Source organism: Podarcis raffonei, chromosome 11, assembly GCF_027172205.1.
Source record: "Podarcis raffonei isolate rPodRaf1 chromosome 11, rPodRaf1.pri, whole genome shotgun sequence".
Lineage (NCBI taxonomy): Eukaryota > Metazoa > Chordata > Lepidosauria > Squamata > Lacertidae > Podarcis > Podarcis raffonei.
The window spans coordinates 54,952,851-54,977,225 of NC_070612.1; the positions used below are offsets into that span (position 1 = coordinate 54,952,851).

The 24,375-nt window shown below is 44.3% G+C and overlaps 1 protein-coding gene across 2 annotated transcripts in view; it reads left to right on the top strand.

Annotated features, from left to right (window-relative positions):
• Nucleotides 1-24,375, top strand: part of LOC128423033 (contactin-associated protein-like 4) — a 278,897-nt gene that overhangs the window by 184,175 nt on the left and 70,347 nt on the right. For both annotated transcript variants that reach the window (XM_053407702.1, XM_053407703.1), the window contains exons 10-13: nt 4,819-4,990; nt 7,346-7,452; nt 12,220-12,339; nt 16,725-16,922. In XM_053407702.1, coding sequence (XP_053263677.1) covers nt 4,819-4,990; nt 7,346-7,452; nt 12,220-12,339; nt 16,725-16,922 — 597 coding nt within the window. The remainder of the gene's footprint in view (nt 1-4,818; nt 4,991-7,345; nt 7,453-12,219; nt 12,340-16,724; nt 16,923-24,375) is intronic.

Sequence of the window (24,375 nt, forward strand, 5' to 3'; positions counted from 1 at the left end):
TACTACCAAAAACTCGGCTACCCCCGCCGTTACCCTTTGGTCAACGTCGGATAGGCAGAATCCCACACATTCACCTTGTTGGGGCTCCAGACCACCCAAAAGAGGGGACAGCACGCGTTGACGGAGCGTACTGTACAATGGGCACTGAAAGAGAATGTGCTCTACCGTGTCCGGGACATTCATAAAACATCTGCAGAATCTCTTGTTTCTGGGGATGTTTTGATATCTTCCCCTGACAAATGCTGAGGGAAAAACATTCAAACGGGCCAGCATAAAGGCCCTACGTTGGGCTGGAATTATTAATTTGGTGACGTAATTGGCTCTGCTATCTAAGATATTTAAATCATAGAATATGGGCGAACAAATTTTGTTTACAGCTGCCATAATATTTTGCCTCTCGACATCCTTTAGTCTAGTTAGGATATTATGGAAAATGTATTGCTCATTAGAATTGTAGAGTTTCAGGTTAAGAACGGACCTCCAGAACGAATTAAGTTCTTAACCCGAGGTACCACTGTACTTCAATTGGTCAGGTATGGCTTGCAACCATGTCATTGTTGTTCCATCCTCTCTGAGGCCAGTAAGACATAGCTGCCTCCATATGCTTCAAGTCAGTGTGAATGCCATCAAGCACACAGGAGATTGGGGTCAGTGAGAAAGACACTGGGTTTGTAGTCCAACTTGGCTACATGTAATTTTCACTATCCGTAAGAAATTCACCTTGTATCAGTGAAGATGGAAGGAAGATGGAGATTCTGGTATTACAGGGGGTTGGACTTGGGCAAAAAAAATGAGAGGCACAAATACAAGATGGGTGACACCTGGCTTGAGAGCAGTACATGTGAAAAGGATCTAGGAGTCTTGGTTGACCACAAACTTGACATGAGCCAACAGTGTGATGCAGCAGCTAAAAAAGCCAATGCAATTCTGGGCTGCATCAATAGGAGTATAGCATCTAGATCAAGGGAAGTAATAGTGCCACTGTATTCTGCTCTGGTCAGACCTCACCTGGAGTACTGTGTCCAGTTCTGGGCACCACAGTTCAAGAAGGACACTGACAAACTAGAACGTGTCCAGAGGAGGGCAACCAAAATGGTCAAAGGCCTGGGAATGATGCCTTATGAGGAACGGCTAAGGGAGCTGGGCATGTTTAGCCTGGAGAAGAGGAGGTTAAGGGGTGATATGATAGCCATGTTCAAATATATAAAAGGATGTCACATAGAGGAGGGAGAAAGGTTGTTTTCTGCTGCTCCAGAGAAGCGGACATGGAGCAATGGATCCAAACTGCAGGAAAGAAGATTCCACCTAAACATTAGGAAGAACTTCCTGACAGTAAGAGCTGTTCGACAGTGGAATTTGCTGCCAAGGAGTGTGGTGGAGTCTCCTTCTTTGGAGGTCTTTAAGCAGAGGCTTGACAACCATATGTCAGGAGTGCTCTGATGGTGTTTCCTGCTTGGCAGGGGGTTGGACTCGATGGCCCTTGTGGTCTCTTCCAACTCTATGATTCTATGGACCCGGGACGCAGGTGGCGCTGTGGTCTAAACCACTGAGCCTATTGGGCTTGCCGATCAGAAGGTCGGCAGTTCGAATCCCTGTGACGGGGTGAGCTCCCGTTGTTCTGTCCCAGCTCCTGCCTACCTAGCAGTTGGAAAGCACACCAGTGCAAGTAGATAAATAGGTACCGCTGTGGTGGGAAGGTAAATGGTGTTCCGTACACTCTGATTTCCATCTCGGTGTCCCATTGTGCCAGAAGCAGTTTGTCATGCTGGCCACATGACCCGGAAAGCTGTCTGTGGACAAACGCCAGCTCCCTCGACCTGAAAGCGAGATGAGTGCCACAACCCCGTAGTCGCCTTTGACTGGACTTAACCATCCAGGGGTCCTTTACCTTTCTACCTTTACCTGCAGGGGGTTACCTTTTCTCTAAGTGAACAACCCCCAGTACTGTAACATTTTCTCATAGGGGAGTTCCCTTGATCATTTTGGGTGCCATTTTGTGCAACGTATCCCACTCCACAATATCCTTTTGAGCTGAGACAACCAGAACCACGTGCAGTATTCTGGCTGTGGCAGTACCAAAGAATTGTGTCTTACATTGGTAGTTTTCATTTCAGTTCCTTTCCTAAACACCTTAAACATGGAATGCAGCTTTTTCACAGCTGCTGCATAGTGAGTCGACATCTTCATCGAGTGTCCACTATGACCCCAAAGTCTCATTCTTCTTTGTCCCCCCTTCATTTTAATTGTAATTAGTCGTGCACAATTTGCATGCAGATATATATATTTCCTGGTGTTATACAACTTAGGTATTCTGCTTTTATTTCAAAAGTAGGCTTCAGCTTGAAAAGGCTTCAGCTTGAAAAGGGTTTCATTGAAAGTTATAATGCTGGTTTCATCGTTAATGCAGGCTTAAGTTATTGCCTGCTAATATTATGAGACAACAAGTCATTTGACTAATATCACCCAAGAGGCAACACTGTTTGATTAAAATCAAAGTAATGTCTTAGTACATCAGTCTTGAGGCAGCAATGTCCTGTAAGGAAAAAAAAATCAAGAAAAGAAGTGAAAGGCATCATTTGTCATCCCGAATAACCTATTAACATTTATAATTCAAACTGATGACTTCACCAAGGGCTTTCACTGTGGAACACAGTGTTACATAGAAAATGGAGAGTTACCAATTTTCATATGCTGCTCACTATGATCTAATTGTTAATTTGTTTCCTTTTTCCTTGCATCTTTTGGGCATTAAGTTTCATTTCTGTAATATATTTTGTTAATACTTTGATGTGCTCAGATATTACATCTGCGGAGTATCTAAAAATAATAGATGAATACGGGATGTTGATGACAGTGATGGCAATTATATTAACAATGAATGGCTACTGTAGATTTTACTGCAGAGTCACAGTTGTTAAGGGTGAGACAGCTGAGTCACATCATGTAATTATAATGAAAAGGAGGGGGCAAGGTTTTATGGTTCCTCATGTGAACATGGCTTAACTGTCGTTCGACATGAATGGCATTAGTCACCAGACATTGCCACTTGCAACATGGAATGGTCGCTTCACAGCGGACCCTCCAGATACAAACTTAATTCGTTCCGGGGGTCCTTACATACTCCGAAAAGTCCGCAACATGAGGTGCTGCTTCTGCGCACGTGCGCGGCGTGATAGAGCACTTGTGTGCATGTGCGCGTTGCAAAACCCGGAAGTATACATTTCTGGGTTTCGCACATTCGCAACCTGAAAGTTATGTTACCAGAAGGATCCACTGTAGTTGCATAGATTCCCTGAGGTCATTCCAGTAACAAACAAATTTGGGACTTAGGTCTGCCACTCTCCCACTGACAGCCACTCGTTTCCAACGGAGTGGTGAAGCTGGAGCTAACCACAAGATAAGATACCACACCATATCAATATTCTCTATGTAATGAAAATGTTAAGGGTGTGGCCCTTCACAGCTGTGATTCCCTAGCATTTTGGAGCCAATGTAATAAACCAAAAGGGTTTTCGTTGTCGTTGTTGTCGTTAACTGAATTTTGTAAGAAGCACGCTGTGGCGCTATTCTGATGCATTCCTGGTAGTGTTGGCAGGCAATCAAAACCTTTTAAAGCTGAAGAGTACTTTTGTAGGCTGGGGCGGAAATAAAAGCAGAATGCACCAAAGTTACACAACAACACAACACACAAAACCCTAAATTGATTGACCGTGAATGGGAAACAAAGAATGAGACCTGGGGGTTATAGTGGATAGCTTGGTAAAGCTGTCAGGCAAAATCCCACATGCATCCAGGGGCCAGAAAACATTTGCCACTATATGGTCCGAGCATCACCCTGCCACAAGAAGCATGTCCATGATGCCCCATTACTCATGTTACTAGGGGTGCTGGTCTTATAGTTTCTGGCTGAGACCTTTTTGTCCCTACTCTAGTTACAACAGTAATATTGTCTGGCCACTGTACCTTGTGATATCCAAAAAGCGAATTATGCCTGATGACGTCTAAGGTTCAGTTCCCCTCTGGGAGACCTGACATCTAGGCTGCACATTTGTTATGAATGAATGTTAAGTTTCAGATTTGTAACTCTGCTGCCCAAAGGCAGACCATTAAAACATGTTGTGTAAATCTTTGGCTCTGCCTCTCTAGTGAAGAAGTGGAACTGTGACTGTGATGGGATTCCCTGATATGTCACAAGAGTGACACTCAAGGAGTTTTAGGGTCATGGGACTGCAGAGAGATGTGGAGCTGTTGCCAGCTCCTTTTGTACGAGCTCTTATTTGGAGAGCCATCTTTCTATAACTTTCTAAACTGTGACCAATATTTTCAGCTTATGCTTGTGGGTCGTAACTAAACATGAATGCCTGTGGTTAGATGTTGTACAAAAGTTATCAGAGAATTATTTTCCATTTCTACCACTATGCATCTGAATACAGTGGTACCTTGGGTTACATACACTTCAGGTTACATACGCTTCAGGTTACAGACTCCGCTAACCCAGAAATAGTACCTCGGGTTAAGAACTTTGCTTCAGGATGAGAACAGAAATCGTGCTCCAGTGGCGCGGCAGCAGCAGGAGGCCCCATTAGCTAAAGTGGTGCTTCAGGTTAAGAACAGTTTCAGGTTAAGAATGGACCTCTGGAATGAATTAAGTACTTAACCCGAGGTACCACTGTACTGCCTGGAGATCACAAGTGAGTGGGACCAAGCCAACCCAGGAGTCAAAGTTTTGTGTCTCTTTTGTAGGAAATAGATACCTTTTGTGTGCTTTAGAGTAGCCTTCCCCTCCAGTTAACTCTTTCTTATGTGTTATGTTTCCAGGATGTCCTTCTAATGCCAACAGCTCAGAATGCAAAAATCCAATTGGTGGTTTCCTTGGGTGTATGAAACTAATTTCCATTGATAACAAAGCAGTGGATTTAATTTCAGTTCAACAGAACTCAATGGGGAACTTCAGTGACCTTCAGATAGATTTGTGTGGCATTATAGACAGGTAAGAACGGTTTCATTTTTCGGTGGACTGTATTAACTTTGAACACTGCTAATGCTAGAATGTTTGGGTCTTTTCAAATTGCTCTCCTTTCTGGACTTTATATCTCATATGCGTTGGCCACATAAAAATGTTAGTCTGGCAGCTGCTTCTCCCTGAAAAGAGTGATTTGTAGCAGCAGTCCTTCAGGAGGAGAGGGCATGTCGATTCCTTCTTCTGACTGCTGCTTTTGCCCTGAAATAAATCCATTCTTCTCCAAGTCTCCTGCCCCATTCCAACAGTTTATTAATCTTTATTTACTTTTGTGCTTCCTTTGAGTGGCTTTTCTGCTTTCTCGGTCTATGGGTGCATTTAGTAAGCCAGCCCAAAATTATTTTAAAGGCAAAAATTGTTTGGTAAACGTCTTCTGAAGTCTGTGTATCCTCAGACACAGAGGATAGCAGATGCATTTGCTCTGACTGTACATCAAGCCCCCTATGGAAAACCTATAGATAGCCTAGGGATACTTATTAGATTTCTCAAGATCCAAGATCTTGTGGCTGCCAGATGAAAACATTCAAGCAAGTATTAGAATTTCCTTCCAAGCTCGTATCGCCCTACATATTTATTAGCTGCTATTAAGATGTATGTGGTAGATTAAACTGTTGTGTTTAAATTATGCCTTGTCAAGATAGTCTTTAGCAGAGCAGTTTCTGATTATTTATAGTATATGGTTTTTCCCTTTTAAGCTACGTGATGCATTTAAAGGTGACAAATACAAGATCTGCTTTTCCATCTGTTTCTAAGGCTGAATCAAAATGTTTATCATGTAGTCAGAAATAACTACATATTATGTTCTCTTCAGTCAAAGCTCCCTCTTTAGTTATTTCTTAGTCCATGGAGCTTAGTCAACCTTGGTTGCCCTGAGGGATGACCTCTGCAGAGAGCAGCAAAGGGGAGTGTGACTTTGCTTCTGCTTCTTGATCGGCATAATTGGCAAAACTGCAGGCGCCGCTTAATATCCATACTGCATTTGTAAGAACTTGATTGTTTAGTGTGGCTACACCTACATTTTTATAATAACAAAAATAATAATTTATTATTTATACCCTGCCCAGCCACTCTGGGTGGCTCCCAACTGAATATTAAAACACAATACAGAATTAAACATTAAAAACTTCCCTAAACAGGGCTGCCTTCAGATGTCTTTTAAAAGTAAGATAGTTGCTTATTGCCTTGACATCAGGTGGGAGAGTGTTCCACAGGGCAGGCGCCACCACTGAGAAGGCCCTCTGCCTGGTTCCCTGTAACCTCACTTCTCGCAGTGAGGGAACAGCCAGAAGGCCCTCGGCGCTGGACCTCAGTGTCCGGGCTGAATGATGGGGGTGGAGACGCTCCTTCAGGTATACTGGACTGAGGCCGTTTAAAGGTCAGCACAAACACTTTGAATTGTGCTCGAAAATGTACTGGGACCCAGTGCAGATCTCTCAGGACCGGTGTTATATGGTCTTGGCGGTCACTCCTAGTCACCAATCTAGCTGCCACATTCTGGATTAATTGCAGTTTCTGAGTCACCTTCAAAGGTAGCCCCACGTAGAGAGCCTTGCAGTAATCCAAGCCGGAAATAACTAGAGCATGCACCACTCTGGTGAGACAGTCCACAGGCAGGTAGGGTCTCAACCTGCGTACCAGATGGAGCTGATAAACAGCTGCCCTGGACACAGAATTAACTCCCTGCTTATTGAGATCAAGCAGGCAACTTCCAGTACAGTCGTACCCCGGAAGTCAAATGGAATCCGTTCCACCTCTAAAACGTTTGAAAACCAAGGCGTGGCTTCCAATTGGTTGCAGGAAGCCCTTGCAGCCAATCAGAAACTGTGGAAACCGCATTGGATTTTCAGGTTCTAAAGAACATTCGCAAACCTGAACACTCACTTCCGGGTTTGTGGCATTTGGGAGCCAAAACGTTCGACTCGCATGGCATTCAACTTCTGAGGTACAACTGTACTCTTTCTGGCTTCAGCTAAAAAACTGCCTTAGTTAGGCAAGACTACCTCAGATGTTTAGGATCTGTTTTAGTATATTAATTTTTGTATGATTTAAAGTCGTGTTGTATTATTTTCTTGATTTTAGCTTCCTATATTTTTTGTGAAAAGTTTTGAGGCTTTTTACAGTCGAGCGATGTATAAATTTTTGTGTAATAAATAAATAATTTAATTACCCAAACTGGGCATTCACCAAAGGCCAGAGGATCCAGGAGTGCCCCTCACTGGTATCCTAGCATATTATTCTGCTGTACTTTGGAGAGATCTGTCTTTTGACTATACCTTCTCTATAACTATATTTAAAATGTTTACATGTTGCCTTTTGTCTTTGAAGATGTCTTCCCAATTACTGTGAACATGGTGGTGAATGTTCACAATCCTGGAATAGTTTCTATTGCAGCTGTGCAAACACAGGTTACATGGGAGCTACATGCCATTACTGTAAGTCTTGGGTATTTTATTATATTAAAAAAAACTTTATTTTAGAGGAGAAATGTTTAACTGCAAAGTGTTTTTGTTTGGTTGGTTGGTTGTTCCTTTTTGAAATGCATATAGCCTTCTATTTTAGAGAAATTGTGAAGACCACTCATTCCAGCACTATTATATTTTAAGAGGGGTTGTTGTTAGAAAAATCTCTATGAAAACTCAGATTTAAATGTGTATTTATATACATTTTCCATCACAAATATGTACTTAAATATATATTTCATCTGCATGGATGTTTTTCTAAACATACCCAAAATTACACCATTTCAAATGCATTTTGGTACGTTTTTAGAACCAAGAACAGGATCACAAAATCAGGAGAAGTGCAAAATCTGAAGGATCATTGTTCTTCCATTCATTTATGAGTCCATGAGGTGTGGCTCAGGTTAGCTCACATTGGAATTCAGAGAAATCAATTTCTCCCAGCACCCCCCAACAACTATTTGTGTTAAACTTTCTATAGAGAACAACAGTGCAGTCTTACCTTCTGAAGCTTTCAATCTGGTTTCTGTCATACAGCCTGATTGTTTAAAAACCTAGGAGGAAAAAAACTTGAACAATTACAGATTGTATTTCTGGATAAAAGCTTCAGAACTTGTACTGTATTGTTCTCATGCATAAAGAAATTTAGAAAAGGTCTGGGTTTTTTTGTTCCTCATAATTATTTTATCCCCCCTCACTAACTTCTCCTTTTGTAAACAAGTTTCCTTTTGCATTTGCAAACGAGTTTCCTTTTTCCTTGAAAGAAGTTTCAATTTGATCGTATTTGGTATGCATTCAAGTTAAATAAAGGCTAAACATCGACAATTTTAACTGCGTAATATCATTTAAAAATTAACAGCTTTGTATAGCATAATTGTAAGATGGTGATGGGTTATTTTGGAAGTTTCAGCTAATGCACTTTAGATGTGGAGTTATTGTTTGGGGAGATTACAGTGAGTGGCCTTTAACCTCAGCCGTTGGACGGCTGAACGCAGAAGTCCATTTTTGTAACTTTATGTCAAAAGCTGTGGAATTCCCTCCCTACAGATATGAGTCTGGCACCCTTTTTGAATAGCTTCCATCATTTTTAGGGTCCTCCCCATTATTCTGATTGTAAATTGTTTACTGGTTTTAAGATAGTGGTTTAAAATATGCCCTGAGACTTTTAGTCAGACCCACTGAAAATAATGAACATGGCTGTTAGGTCCATTAATTTCAACAGGTTCTACTCTGAGTAAGCCTTAGTTGGGATACAGCTCCTTATGGTGAAGTGAAACTAATAAATCTAGATGATGCTGATAATCCCTTTTGAACTTGACTGCCACAACGTATGACGAACCATCAAGCCAGAACTGCTACTGCTTATCGAACCTTAAATTAAAGGCTTGAGAGCTACTTGGTCCAGCTGCTCCAAGCAGGAAAGGGAGCAACATCCTTCTAATTGACCAGGATCATAAGCAGCGAATGTCAATCAATATGTACTTGATTTTAAGCTTGAAACATATTTTCCGTAGCTTCCATATTGTTGCTTGATGAAATGTTTTGCTGCACTGGGAACACAGATCACTGGACCTGGAGCTCGGGTCCTGGCAGAAAGAAGCCATTCATTTGACTAAAACGATGCTAAAACAGCCCCCACCATCTGTTATAGCTGCCTGTTGAAACCCCTACACAGCATAGCTGTTCATCACAGTGGCCTTTTCTGACACAAGAAGAGACTGATGAAGATGCTATTAAGTCTCTGGTGCTTTGTTATTATGATCAATGGAGTGGCCATGCGTCTGGCACATATTGGCACTGGCAGATGCAGTAAGTCTGTGCCTCTCAAACTGCTTTAGGAATGTATCTCAGTTTCCTGAAGCCCCACCCATCCCTTGTCAACCATCTTTACGGCAGGGGAATATGTGAAGATTCTTGTGTGTCGTGGTATGGATGTTACGGCACAGAAGAATATGGGGAGGGAAGCTAATAGGTTTTAGAGACCATGCATAACTCCACCATCAACCATGCACTGTGACTTCTTAGTCAGCTTAACTCCGTCTCTTCCATACTCCAGGAATGCCCTGCTTTACTGGCAACCCCCACCCACCTGCAGTTTTGGCAAATGCAGCAGGAACCTTCATGGTTGACTGGGTCCTGCACTGGTGGAAGCCAAGAGAACAAGGCAGAGGGTTGCTCTGCCGCCTTTTGGTGTTCAGACCCAGAGACCTCCCCCTTAAAGACACATTTGACTCAAATTTTAATTTTGGTTTTTGGCAGAATTTAGGCCACAACTTTATTGATTGCAGAAAAGTGAGTAGTTGTATAGGCTCTGGTTCAACTAGCTCCCTGCACCCTTGCAGGTAGCGCTGACCCAGAGCTCTATCATAGGTCAGCCAAGGGTGAACAGCTGAGGTAGGTGCAAAACCCAGGAACAGACTATGTCCACTCCCCAGATGCTCCCCTGGACTCAGGCATGGGCACAACCCCTTCTCGGGGGTTGACCAAACCAAGTTGAGTCCCTGGGTTTCTTTAACGGAATACCCTTCACATAGGGATGGTGAGACCATTCTCCCATCCCTATCACATGAACCAGTGCCTATCCGCAACCTTACAAGTTGTGACAAATTGCTACATGGCAGGCGAAACCCAAATGGCTACAACCAATCAGCCAAGTGGGGGAAATTCCTGGCGTGCCCCTGTCCCAACAACAGACGACACATGACTGCATAGCAAGGTCAATAGCAAAATGCCCTAAAATTAGGGAGAAGTGGGCGGGTGTTCCGATGCATGAGCCGAAAGAGGAAACTCTGGGACACATGCATGGGTTTATATAGGTCCCTCAATTCATTTAGACTGCACCCCATTGGCCAGATTACACCCACCAATTGGGTGTTGTGGCTATCCAATAGACCCACCCACAAGCAGGAGATCAGTCTCCAGGTCTCACTGCAGCATGTGCCCTCTTTAAGGGAGGACACGGTTTCCAGCAAAGCAGAGTTCTGCTGTGGCTTGGTTATTACTCAGTTCCTTGTGATTTTGAGATAAAGCAAGTTTCTTTATATTATTCACATTTTGACACTGCATGATTGGCCACCCACCTCTGGATATTTTCGCTGTGAACGCTGTTGTTCAGGAGGTGAAGAAAAACACGCACTCAGTCATTTTCTATTTAAAGGAGTGTAAAAGCTGTTTACTTACGCCAATAGTGGTGCAGCTTTGTATGTGTGAATATAATTGGTTTCCCTCAGATTTGAATGCATGTGTTGTCTACGCCTGGGCGATATATCGATATATCGCCCAGGACCAGCATGAGGAGCAGATCGCGATGTTGGCTTCACTCAGCGGTATATCGCTGGTGAAACCACCAGCGCTCCTGAGTCCCTTTGCTGGCAGCGTCCGCTAGAGTTCCTTCCTCCAGTGGCGCTGCTAGCAGAGGGACTCAGGAGCAGTGACAGTTTCACCAGCAATATATCACTGAGTGAAACCACTGCCGCACTCTGTCCTCATACGATGCAGAGCGAGAAACAAGCTGTATCGGCGAGGTGCCAATACAGCTTGTTCCTCCCTCTGCTTCTTTAAACTGCTCGACTGTGGAGTGTGCAGCTGCCATTACCTCAGCGCTGGCTCCCGTGAGCTGGCGGCAGTGTGGGGGCTCCATGAAACTGTTCAGCTGAGGGGAGCACGGTTGGCGCATGCCACAGTGATCAGTTAAAGGAGCCCCAACTGAGATGCACAAAGCAACCCTCGGAATCCTGCTCCTCACGGATGAGTCAGCAATGTCTTGGCAACACAGTGACCATATACATACGTAATAGACAATCTTTATAGAATTCCTTCAAACCATAACAAGTACAACATGAAATCTTTAGTCTCAAAGTCTCTGAAAATCTTTAAATGAAGTGAGGTACCAAACTCTGTACGGTGAAAGACAAGCTGTGAAGCTTTGTGTATTCAGCAAATATGATGTCCAACATTGAACAGTGATTCTGGATATTGACTACTGTTTCATAGAATTCTTCATCAGCGTGGGGGGAGGATATAGAATTGCTTCATAAACCCATCTTATTTCGAATGAATGTATATAAATGAAAATATCAAATGCTGTGGAACAGTGCTCATGTAATAATGTAGTCACTGCTGAGCATTTGATATTTTCATTTACAGTGGTACCTCGGGTTTAGTACTTAATTCGTTCCGGAGGTCCATTCTTAACCTGAAACTGTTCTTAACCTGAAGCACCACTTTAGCTAATGGGGCCTCCTGCTGCTGCCGTACCGCCAGAGCATGATTTCTGTTCTCATCCTGAAGCAAAGTTCTTAACCCGAGGTACTATTTCTGGGTTAGCGGAGTCTGTAACCTGAAGCGTATGTAACCTGAAGTGTATGTAACCCGAGGTACCACTGTATTCAGAGGCATAGTGGTAGAAATGGAAAATAATTCTCACGATTTCTCTTCTCATCCTGAAGCAAAGTTCTTCACCCGAGGTACTATTTCTGGGTTAGCGGAGTCTGTAACCTGAAGCATCTGTAACCAGAAGCATATGTAACCTGAGGTACCCCTGTATATACATTCATTCGAAATAAGTTTCCGTTTTCCACACCGAGGTATATTGCCACACCACAATGTTTGGCTCTTGAAAAGCTGCTATCGCCCAGCCCTAGTGCTGTTTATTCCGACCCCCATCCCGACAAATGTTCACGTTTCAGATAAAATGCAAACAATGCCATTATGTTTGTGATGGAAGATGTTCTCTTACAGCTATTTATGAGCAATCGTGTGAAGCCTATAAGCACAGAGGGAACACTTCGGGCTTTTACTATATCGACTCAGATGGGAGTGGCCCCCTGGGACCATTTCTTGTATATTGTAATATGACAGGTAAGGTGATAAACTCCCTTAACTCATGGCCGTCTCTGCGTGCATGTTCATTACATTGAAACACAATCTATCAAGTAGGAAGTGTACCTATTTTGGAACTTGTGAGTTTAAAGAATGAAACAGAATGAAGGTGACTTCTCAGCTCAGAATATTGGAAAGGAATAAGGCAGGAAAATTACAGCAACAACGTAGGCTCAGATTGTGAGGCTACCACTTCCCCCCTCTGTAGCACCATCCAGAAGTGGATTTATCTCATACTCAATTTACATTTTCTGTAGAGTTTTACTTTTGAGAAGTTAGCACTGCAAGGATGCAAGAAACTGAGAAAAAAGCTTTTACTGAAAAGATTATCGAGTTTATTAAAAACTTGATTTCCTTCTGCACATTCAAAAGTGATGTATAGTGCTGCAAATGCACCCCCCCCTTGTCTTTATTATGTCATTTCAGGTGATTTAATTTAATTTTATTGATTTGCCTTTTACAGCTGGGTGTTTAAAAATGACGGGTGCATCTTCTTTTGCAGCTGTAATCAGCCAAAGTTAAGCACTTTTAAGGCCTATTAATTTCAATGGGGAATTAAGTGTGTCCTATGGAAATCAATGGAACTTGAATTAACCCAATCCAGCCACTGATCCATATTCCAGGCATTTATCCACAACTTCTTCCATTATATTGGAATGCCTGATTGTGAAAAGGTTTCTTTCCCATGGCAGCTGCTTGTTGGTACTAGCATTCTAAGTCGATTCTACTTGAATAATTTTAGATTTTTATATGCATTGAGTATACTGGTATTTGGTTTCTTCTGATACTGGAATGGAGGCAGAAATTGTCCCTGCAGCTGCACTGGACTGCTGAGACCCTGCAAGCATCTGGGAAGCCCCGGGCAACTGTAGAAATTATTCTCTCCTCCTCTCCAGCTCAGAACATGGACCTGGAAGGAGAGTGGAAGAATGCCCTTGAGCTTACAGCACAAAGGAAGGGGCAGTGTCTTAATGAACACAGAAATGCCAGCCAAGAATTGCAAACTCCTCTCTATTTCCTTTAGTGCCCTGTGCATGTACATTGAAATTGGCACAACTCTTGCCATGCCTCTTAAGAGAAAGGGAGATACAACTACTCATTAATTTTTGACCTGATCAAAAAGGGGGAGAGGGGTGCAATTTAAGCACTCCGGTGATTTTAAACTCCGTCAAAAGGCCAGCCCTCTGAGGTAAAGTGCAGTTTGATTTATTCCTGTATACCAGGGAACAGCTGCCAGTTTTTTCATCAGTCACTCCTTATTCAACACATTAAGCAAATTTCATTGATCAGTTCCTCACCAAGAGATGCAATCTGACAGGCTGAATCTTCAGTATTTGTTTTCTTTCCCTGTTTCCTCACAACTGGTATTCCCTTTTCCCACTAGCAGCAATGGAGGCAGATGCCCAGATTTCTTACACTACTGCCTTGTCATTGATATGCATGCAGTTTTCTTCTCAGGCAGATGGAAAGGGAGGTGCTGCTATCCTCTTTTATTTCTGGGGGGTCATTTTCAATACCACAAGCCTGAGGTCCACAGCTTCAAATCAGATGGCAAGAATGTGTGCATGGAACGTTTTTGTAAGATGACATTTTACATTTATCTATACAGGGAGCAAGGTTTTGCTCACCTGATGCCTACCGGACACATTTACAGGACATAGCTATCTCTGTTTACTCAGAAGCAATTCCCACTGAGTTCAGTAGGCTTGCTCCAAGGTAAATGGGTATAATTCTACATCCTTGAAAATATCGACCCAACCACACAAATCTCCCCATTCCTGCTATAGCTGATTTACATGCCTTTTAAAAAATATTCCTTTTGCTGTCAGTCATTCCTAAGCTTCCATAAATAAAGGAAGCTTAAGGCAAGGTGTTCCTGCAGAATAGTTAAAACACTTAACTGTAAAATATTGATTCAGTTTCTTAGGAGACACGAAGGCTATAAATAAATTCAGTGGACTGGCTAAGATTATAGCAATGAGCTCTTACATAAGGTAGCAATCCAGCAAGGGCAAAGGATGATAAACTAATAAAAAATGAAATTAGACAAAATTTACCCTAAGACATGCTGAGCAGCGGGTTCTAAATTTGACTTTCCTGTCTAGCAAGCAGCCTTCCCTGTCAATGCTTTCACAAATACAGCACTGTGATTTGTTTTACACTGTTCTGCAATGGAGCATCGGTCTTTCCCAACACACAGGGCATTCTTTTGTCTGATGAAACTGTATGGACAATGAATGCCATAGCAATATCTAGAGGAGATTGTTAACTTCCATTCATGGTGACTCACAATTGCAATCACCTCAGAAGAAGGCCCCATTGAGTTCAGTAGAATTTACTGCCAGCTAAACGTGTATAGGCTCGCAGCCTTAAATATCACTGCCTCATATGAGAGATGCAAAGTGAAGCTGCATTATTTTCTTAACGTGCAAAACTGAGTTATGGAAATGATATTTTACAGAATGGATTGGTTGCTTTCTCCAAATCGTATTCAACGGATAACCATTATGCCCAGCCAGCTTCTTTTACAATCCAGAAAATTATAGAACAAGTTCCTGCAGGAACTCAGCAGTGCTCAGCAGGTTTCAGGACTTTGTATTTCTCAAACAGAAGCCACACAAAAAAGTACACCATTGCTTCTTAAATTCTCCCCATCTAAACTCCTCTAATTTTTGAGTTCCAAATGATATGGTGATATTTACAAAAGGTGAATTCTCGGTTCTCCAGTTTGCTACAGCTTTTGGTTCTTGCAAGTACAGTAGTCTTCTCTCTGGCTCACACAAGCAGACATTGATAAGATTCTACAAATAGCATTCTTCATATAATCATATACATCAAAATCAGGGGTCAGCAAATTTTTTTAGCAGGGGGACGGTCCACTGTCCCTCATACCTTGTGGGGGGCTGGACTATATTTTGAGAGAGAAAAAGAATGAATTCCTATGCCCCACAAATAACCCAGAGATGGATTTTAAATAAAAGGGCACATTCTACTCATGTAAAAACACACTGATTCCTAGACCGTCCACGGGCCAGATTTAGAAGGCGATTGGGTCAGATCCACCCCCTGGGCTTTAGTTTGCCTACCCATGATCAAGATTATATGTGTATTTCTGGGCACTGATAAAACACCACCCACAATCCCCACACTTAATGTGATATTATCAGTTGCATCAATATTCTTTTAGGGTTTTTTTTAATAAGCTGTTGTTTAAGAATCAGACTCACAATCTCAGTGCAGTCATAAATATGATTGCAACTAAAATGCTTTCCTGCAGTGTTCTATCAATGGCACTCCTACTCTCCAGCAGAGCTGAGTTGTCAAAGTTCCCCTTTTTAAGGAAGTTGTGAGATGATCTGTCCCTAGGGGTAGCTACCTTGGGGATTACAGATGCTTTAGGGCCCAAGAGGATGACGCACCTGGCTGGATATTTAAGCCGGTTCCACTCCTGGCAGCAGCTTCTCATTTGTAGCACCCTCCCTCCCTTTACAAGATGGGTTTTGCCAACTGCCTAGTGGGGGAATGAGTAGGATAGTTTGGGCACAAGGACGCCTGATTGGCACTTGGGACTCCTCGTTTTCTACCTGCTGAGCACTGGTGGGTTGTGCTGATTGACCTTTCAATGTGAAGTTAATTATTCAGTTTGTTGGGCATTTAATGCAGGCAGTTCAGAGAATTCAAGGACTTTGTGTACAGGCAGCCTGAGGCATTTTTGGGTTCAGGGCACTCTTGGGTCACCTTCCACAGCCTTTGGCTTGAGGAAGGTCCTTGGGGATGCCCTTTAGGCTTGGTGTTCACATGTTGGCAAACACAACCCAGTGGGGGTCACATACCCATGGCTCACTTAGCAAGGAGGGGAAACTTTCTCCTCTCCCTCTTTGGCTGCAGAGCCACAGAATACAGCTGCTAACATGCCCTGGGGATTTTAACGATACCCCTCTCCAGTTATTTGAAATCCACCTGGTTGTTCTTTTATAATTCAGTTAATTAGTTTTATAGATCTTCTGTTGTTATATTCAATAAGTATTTCACCATTTCTTTGTCTCTTGAGTCTTCTTCAATATGTATAGGAACATTGGCAGTAATATAGAAGGAGGGAACAAAGGAATTGAAGGTTTTTCAAATGCTGCAGGATGAAATTCTGTTACTAACATTAGAAATTATCCTAGTTAAACCCTAATTCAGGAGGAAAGTTGTGGAGGCCAAAGTGGAAAGGAAGGAAGGAAGGAAGGAAGTGCCATGGGGAAATTATTATTTTTTCTTTGTTTAAGGCAGTTGTTTTGGATGTGTTTATTATGCACTGCTAAGTGTATATTGGGTGTTCAATATTTATGTGACTGCCTATTTTCTGTCTGTTTTGCAAGACACCACTTGGACAGTTATACAGCACAACAACACCGAGTTAACTAGAGTCAAAAGTGCTAATCGAGAGAACCCACACACTGTGTTTTTCAAATATGCTGCCAACCTAGAACAGCTTCAGGCTACAATTAACCATGCAGAACACTGTGAACAAGAGCTTGCCTACCACTGCAAAAAGTCACGGCTTTCAAATAAGCGAGGTAAGTAACGCAGACAAATCTTATTATGCTACATAATGTGTTATACTCAATGAACCACTGTAGATATTTAATCTTGCCAAGGTTATGGCATCTTGCCACTATAGTTTGCTTTTTTAAAAAAAGAATAACTTTTTAAAAGATTTAGCAAACAAATCCCCAACCTGTAAATTGCTGAATAGCTTCTGAACCAGAAAAAGCACCAAGGTCAATTTATAATGAGCTTCATTCAAAGCATTAACTACTTTCAAACTCAATTTCTCACCTAATCCTACTGTTTAGCAGAAATTATAACAAAGCTCCTTCCTGGCCTACATGTAAAGGACTTTAAAATTTTGCCAACAGCAAAGTAAATATAGATTGTATCTTGATAACAGAAGCAAAGTACTGATGTTGAAAAACCCACAACCCACACACCCCTTGTTTTTTGTGATTAAAAACATGTCTGTAGATTTTCACACAATCTTGTTTGTGGAGCATTGGTTCCTGCAGTGGCTTTTAAAACCTTGACTGTAAAGAAGTTGTGTATTATTTCTTTTTCTTTTCTTTTACCTCACTGGATTTTGACTGGATTGCGATAGCAGGCTGTAGGACCAAAGTTACTTTGCACTATTTGTGCTTGCTTTTTGCTCATGTGCATTTGCACACATGCCAGTCTTGTAAAGAAGCAGATTGTTAGCTTGTTGCGTGTTGAGGTCCCCAATCCACCCCCCAAAATAACTCACAACGGACACGTAATTTTTTGTTTAAGATTTTTGGCATGATTTTGGCCACAACTTTATTAAAATACAAACTGTGAGTGGTTGTTTAGGCATTGGTTAAGACTATCTGTCCCCCCGCCTGGGGACAGAACTGACTTCCGGGCACCACCGAAAGACAGTGCGGGGGAAAGCAAGTCGGGGAAGAATTGGAGCTGAGACACAGACCCTCAACTCTCACCCGCCTGCTCCCCGAAGGCTTGCCGGCCCTAGTCCCATTCCAGGGATTGGACGAAAAGATGGCAAGCCCCAGGATTCCTTTAACGGAATTCCCTTTCCGCAGCAACCATGGAGGGGCAGGCCCAGCCTATCCTAACCCCTCCTCCACCAGATTTATAACCAATGCCTAACCACAACCTTACAAGTTGTGACGATTTGCTACGCAGTAGGCAAAAACCACCCAGCCAGCCAATTTGCCAGGTGGAAAAATTCCTACCAGGCCCCTGCTCAAAGGCAGACGACCCCATGACAGGCATAGCAAGGTCAACGCAACAACCCCTTATTCTAGGGCGGGTGGGCGGGTGATCCGTTGCACGCAGCAAAAGAGAAAGTAGAAGGCTGCATGCAGAGTATTTAAACCTTTTACCCCTCCCACCAAAATTGCAACATAACTTTTCCCCCAGCAACTCGGCAATCCAATCAATGCCCCCTGGCCATCTTGGAGAACTTACCCAGCAACAAAGGGGGTGGCTCAGTAGACCCCACCGCAACACGTGCTCTCCCTGAAGGAGAACACGCTTTGCGTGTTGAGGTCCCCAATCCACCCCCCAAAATAACTCACAACGGACACGTAATTTTTTGTTTAAGATTTTTGGCATGATTTTGGCCACAACTTTATTAAAATACAAACTGTGAGTGGTTGTTTAGGCATTGGTTAAGACTATCTGTCCCCCCGCCTGGGGACAGAACTGACTTCCGGGCACCACCGAAAGACAGTGCGGGGGAAAGCAAGTCGGGGAAGAATTGGAGCTGAGACACAGACCCTCAACTCTCACCCGCCTGCTCCCCGAAGGCTTGCCGGCCCTAGTCCCATTCCAGGGATTGGACGAAAAGATGGCAAGCCCCAGGATTCCTTTAACGGAATTCCCTTTCCGCAGCAACCATGGAGGGGCAGGCCCAGCCTATCCTAACCCCTCCTCCACCAGATTTATAACCAATGCCTAACCGCCAATCGAGCCCTTTATGCTCGCCGCCAACCACTCACAATCCCAACCCATTCTTCAACCCTTCAATTACCGCATCCAACCAGACATCATTCCCCAGCTCGGAAAGATGTACCCCATCATTGCGGTAAAGGGCCAGAGCCTTGAAGGTAATATCTGGGTTGTAAATCACCAACCCACCCAATTCCGTTACCCTTTTGCTCACTGCGGAATTAATTCGCTTCCTGGCCCTTTCAGCAGCCTTGGGTTGAGAAATGCCCAGCCAATTGCTCCTTTGCAGCAATTGTGACCAAAATATTTTAACGGTAGGTATTAAGGTCACCAACTCCCCCAAGTCTCTTTGAATTGTGGAGCGCAAAGTATAGCAATCAACCTTTGCTATATCATTCTCCCCCAACTGCACCACAATTGCCAAAGGGGGACCATGTGAAAGCACCCTCCGCTTAATTAGTGGGATGAATTCACTCCACCGCATTCCCCGTCTGGATATCCACGACACCTGTACGTGCTGTGGGAAGCCAAGATCCGGTCCCCTTCCAGACTGCCTTGCTCTGATGCCAGCCCAGTGAACGATGCTGTGCCCCACAATCCAGATACGGACTGGAGCGAGACCTACAGGGTGGAGAACAAGCACACATCAATACAATAATTCAACATCTCTTCCGCACGTAACCCTTGAACGCATCAGACTTCCACCGGCCCAAGTCCTTAATCCTGTGGGCCGACAACCCCCAATGGGCTGCTGTTGTAGCAGCACCAATGCGAAAGGAATGGGGTGCAAAACCATAAGCCGGGACCCCACAAGCAGAAATAACCTTACGCATTACCTTGGAAAACTGATGCCGTGCCAAGGGACGACCATTTTCATGAATGAACAGTGGATCCCCCCCCAGAGGGCCTCACTGCTAAGAATTTCCTCAAATCCTTAACCGGGCTGAATGAGGCGTGTTCAGCGGTAGGCAAGCCGCAGGCTGCAATAACTGGCGCACGACGTGAGCAATTAGATGCCTGTCGAACCGGAACCCATTTCTGTGCACTAAGATCGAGCCAGCCCCCAAGGGAACGAAAAGCCAAATATTTCCGGTATCCAATAACAGGGCAAGGGCCCACCTCACCTGTGACTGGAAGCCTGATGGTGGCAAACCTGCTCACTAGGTCTGACTTAGAGCTCCAGACACTTATGACAAGCTCCAACGCAGATAAGGAAAAGTCCTGAGGCAATAAGCCTCCAAACTCTCAGCCCCGTGCTGGCTCCAACACAATTTCCCCAACCCTCAGTACACCAAAATTACAATGGAATACTGAAAGAAGTCTCGTCTTGATCTTGAACCAGCCGACAAGTCTTAACTTGTTGCGGATACTGCATAGGTCAAAGATTGACCGGCTTCCTGCCTGCTGTCCTGTGAAGGTTGGAGCCTATTCCAACCTTCCGAGACCCTGCGCACGACACACTTTTAGAAGGGTCTCTGAAAAATTAAAGCTTTACTCTAGCAGACATTGCAGCGGACTGAATTCTGATAGTTTTAACAGTGTATCCGATCTGCAGCAGGTGGGCGAATTACTGCAGGTCCTGCTCAGAAGATGGGGGCAGGTTCCTCTGAATGGCCGAGGACTGCCAACTAAATTTTAAGAAAGCAGTCCAGGCCTTCTCATAAGACCTGAAAGCGGATGGGGAAACGTAAGCTACTACTCCTCATAATTATTAATTGTTGCCAAGTGCCACAGGAGCTCCGGAAAAATCCGGCTATAGCTGGGCGTCCAGAGCCCAGGATCTGAAGCTCTCCAACTGAAAAAACGGGATAGAGCGACAGCGAAAACATTAGACGATCCCGAAATAAAGAGAGCAGAAACGCTATATTAAACCTTAAGCAGTGCGAAGACTCTGCCAGAGCACGAGGATCGTTTTGCCAGGACTCTCACACTGCTTGGTTATCAGACCAAGACAGACCCGACGGTCCCTAAACTCCTCAGTCCAGATGTGCGCTGACACTACAATGGGGAAAACTCGAGAAAAGTTAGGTCACATGTGATTGCCTTGCCCTGCCAGGCTCAAGGCCACTGTACATGATGATGAAGGGACCCCGGGCCATGAGACCACCTGGCCAAGCGGGAATGGAAGGGGCAGCCTGGAGCAACCACCCTGCATGCAAAATTTAACTGACCTAGGAACGATAGGATCTGACAAAGCAACACTTGCTTCAGAGGAAGTATTACAAGAATAACGTCCTTCAAGGCAAACAGCTTTTCCACAGGCAAGCAGATGTTTGAGCAATGGTATCCAGCTAGCCCCCAAATACGTTAAAAGGGGCAGTAGGAGCCACTGTCCTCCACTGCCAACAGAACACCCAGCTCCTCAGGGAATAAAGGGGCGTCCAGTTAGCCTAAGCAGTGGCTGGTGTCACATGAACCAGCCAGTAAAATAATCCACATAACGATACCCCCAGTTAAACGAGTCTTGACTCGCCATGTTCAATCCAGAAAGGCGCTAAAGGACTCAAGTGCTGCACAGCCTATTGAGCAACCCACCGGCATCGCCTTATCAATATAAGGACCATCCAATTAAAGCCTAACTACTTAAAATCTTGAGGGTGAACCGGCAGCAGCCTAACAGCCGATTCAATATCGCATAATGCCAACAAGGCACCTCCTCCAATTTGTTGGTAACCTCAACTGCCTGATCCAAAGATGCATATTTCACGGAACAATTCCGGAGGGATAGCATCATTCACTGAGGTGCCTTTGGGATGCGATAAATATGGATCAGATGGAATTATATGGGCTTTCTTAGGGACGATCCCCAATGGGGATAAATGAAAATCGGGAATAGAAGGAGAATCAAGGGGATCTCACCATACGTCCCAATGCAAGCTGCTTCCTAACCTTCTTTCAGGCTACCACAGGTAGCTCTCTAACTGGCTTTTGAGTTGCTGTATTCCGAGCCACTGGCTGAAAAGCCAGAGGAATCCCAAACATTGGGAAAAATCCTTCCCACAAGCACAAAGCCACTGACCCATCTAGATAACCTTTTAGCCAGGCTTTCAAGGGAGATATTTTTATGGAAATATGGGCAAGAGGTATTGAGTTATTGCTTGCCGGCTCCCGCTTGGGCAAGATGCCCTGCCTCGTGTTGCCACCATGATGTGTAAATTTACAGGGCCAACGCTGGCCAGAAACCCTAAAGAAGTCCCAACAAAGCTGCCACCGGGCCAGCTTCCTGCATACCAGCTTCAGGTTCTATTGCTCAGGGAATTTCCATTTGAAATGTGGAGCTGCGCAAGTGGTCCACATGTCCCCGTCCCTGGGATCCTAGTGAGCTGAGGGGATGATGGCAGCCCTGCGTCTAACATTCCCATCATAGTGAATTACCACTTATAGAATAGTGGGGTTGGAAGGGACTCCAAGGATCATCTAGTCCACTCTCCCACAATATAATAATAATAATAATCATCATCATCATCATCATCATCATCTATTTGTACCCCGCCCATTTGGCTGGGCTTCCCCAGCCACTCTGGGCAGCGTCCAAAAAATATATATATATTAAAATACAGTAATGCATCAAACATTAAAAGCTTCCCTAAACAGGGCTGCCTTAGATGTCTTCTAAAAGTCTGGTAGTAGACATCTGGTGGGAGGGTGTACCACATGGCGGGTGCCACTTCCGAGAAGGCTCTCCACCTGGTTCCCTGTAACTTGGCTTCTCACAGTGAGGGAACCACCAGAAAGGCCCTCGGCGCTGGACCTCAGTGTCCGGGTAGAGTGATGAGGGAGCATGCAGCTGTCCCAAACAGGGACCAATCCTGCAACCTAGGCATTACCGGCACCATACGCTGACCAGCTGAGCTATCCAGGATGATCCCTAAAGACCCGGAACAGCCTCACCCTGACCCCTGGAGAGGTCCAAGGTGATGTCTGAATCATCATCAGAGCCCAGGGATGATTTACCTGCAAGGAGATGTAAGCATCATCCCTGCTCCGCTTTTTCCTGCCTCTGAAGACGCTTCCTTCTGGAAGAAGGCACCTGGGGCATCAGCAAGTCATCCTCTGCAGGAGAGGCAAGCTCTGGAGGCATCTGCAAAGGCCCTGTCATAGACTCCAAAAAGAAAAAACCTAAACAATGTGAGGAACAGGTGAAACCAATGCTTTGTGCACCATATGGGGACGCTATTCAGGCCAGAAACGCTGCCAGAGGCCATCAAATTATAGGGCCAAGCGGGCCAAGCCCTAGGATCACCTGCTAGGCCAGACATAAATGTTTCCAATGAGATAACAAACTTGAGGCAGCCCGCCGCCTGTCCAGGTACCCCTGCTTGCCCTTTAGAGGGAAGCACCTCCTCAAGAAACCCAAAGTTCTTTTTGGGAGCAATATCACAAATGGGCCAAACTACCCAGCAACAAAATAGTCCAAAAGGAGCAGCTTGTTTTGCTTTGTTATAACAATGGCTAAGTGGGGGATATGAACCCTGTCTCCCAGGTCCTAGTCCTGCACTCTAGCCACTAAGCCACAATGGCTCGTCTCTAAAACGGCAGTCGCCACTATCAGGGCAAAACAAACTTGAAGAAAATAAACTTGTTCAGAAACAGCTAGTTAAAGAGCATACAAAGAGTGCTCATTGGAGGCACAGAGAGCCTCTGGCTCCACTCTGTCTGCCTAAGATATACATTAGCAACAAGTGAGCCTGCAAACAAACAGATAAATTCTTATAGAGAAAGAGAGTCACATGTCACAGTGACTTAACAATTACTGTACTGCTAACTGTAGCAGGCTAGGCTTGAATGATATGTGCAGGCCGAGCAGGCCGTGAAGGCCTCCCTGCTTCTGCTCTCTGCCTTTTATAGTCTCATTGCAATATTAAAGGAACTCAATATAGTGCTCCCACCCAAGGCTAGATTAAAACTTGGCCAACAGCACTGCACGCACCCAAAATAAAGCCAACCTATGGGGATACTATAAATGAAAGTGATTCCAGGTAAGCTGGGAACAGCCCTGACTAGCCCCACAATCAAACAGGCGAAAATGGGGAAAACTTCTTTGCAAAAGAAAGCCCCTAATGGGGGCTCTCTCCCTATTGGGAAAGGCAAGCCCAGAAGGATTATGCACGGGCAGCGCTCACAGTTACAGGGAGAATCTTCCCAAAGGGCAGGGTAAGGGGTGGGGTGGGAAATCAAACAGAAAAAAAGGGGGGGAATTAAATTAATTAAGGGACTAGAGAAGACTAAAAAGAAGGGGAAAATAAAGAAATGTAACCAGACAATGAGAAGATCGCTCCACTGTCCTCCAGACGGTCCAAGTGCTACAGGTGATCCGTTGCACGCAGCAAAAGAGAAAGTAGAAGGCTGCATGCAGAGTATTTAAACCTTTTACCCCTCCCACCAAAATTGCAACATAACTTTTCCCCCAGCAACTCGGCAATCCAATCAATGCCCCCTGGCCATCTTGGAGAACTTACCCAGCAACAAAGGGGGTGGCTCAGTAGACCCCACCGCAACACGTGCTCTCCCTGAAGGAGAACACGCTTTGTTGTTGTTCTTTTT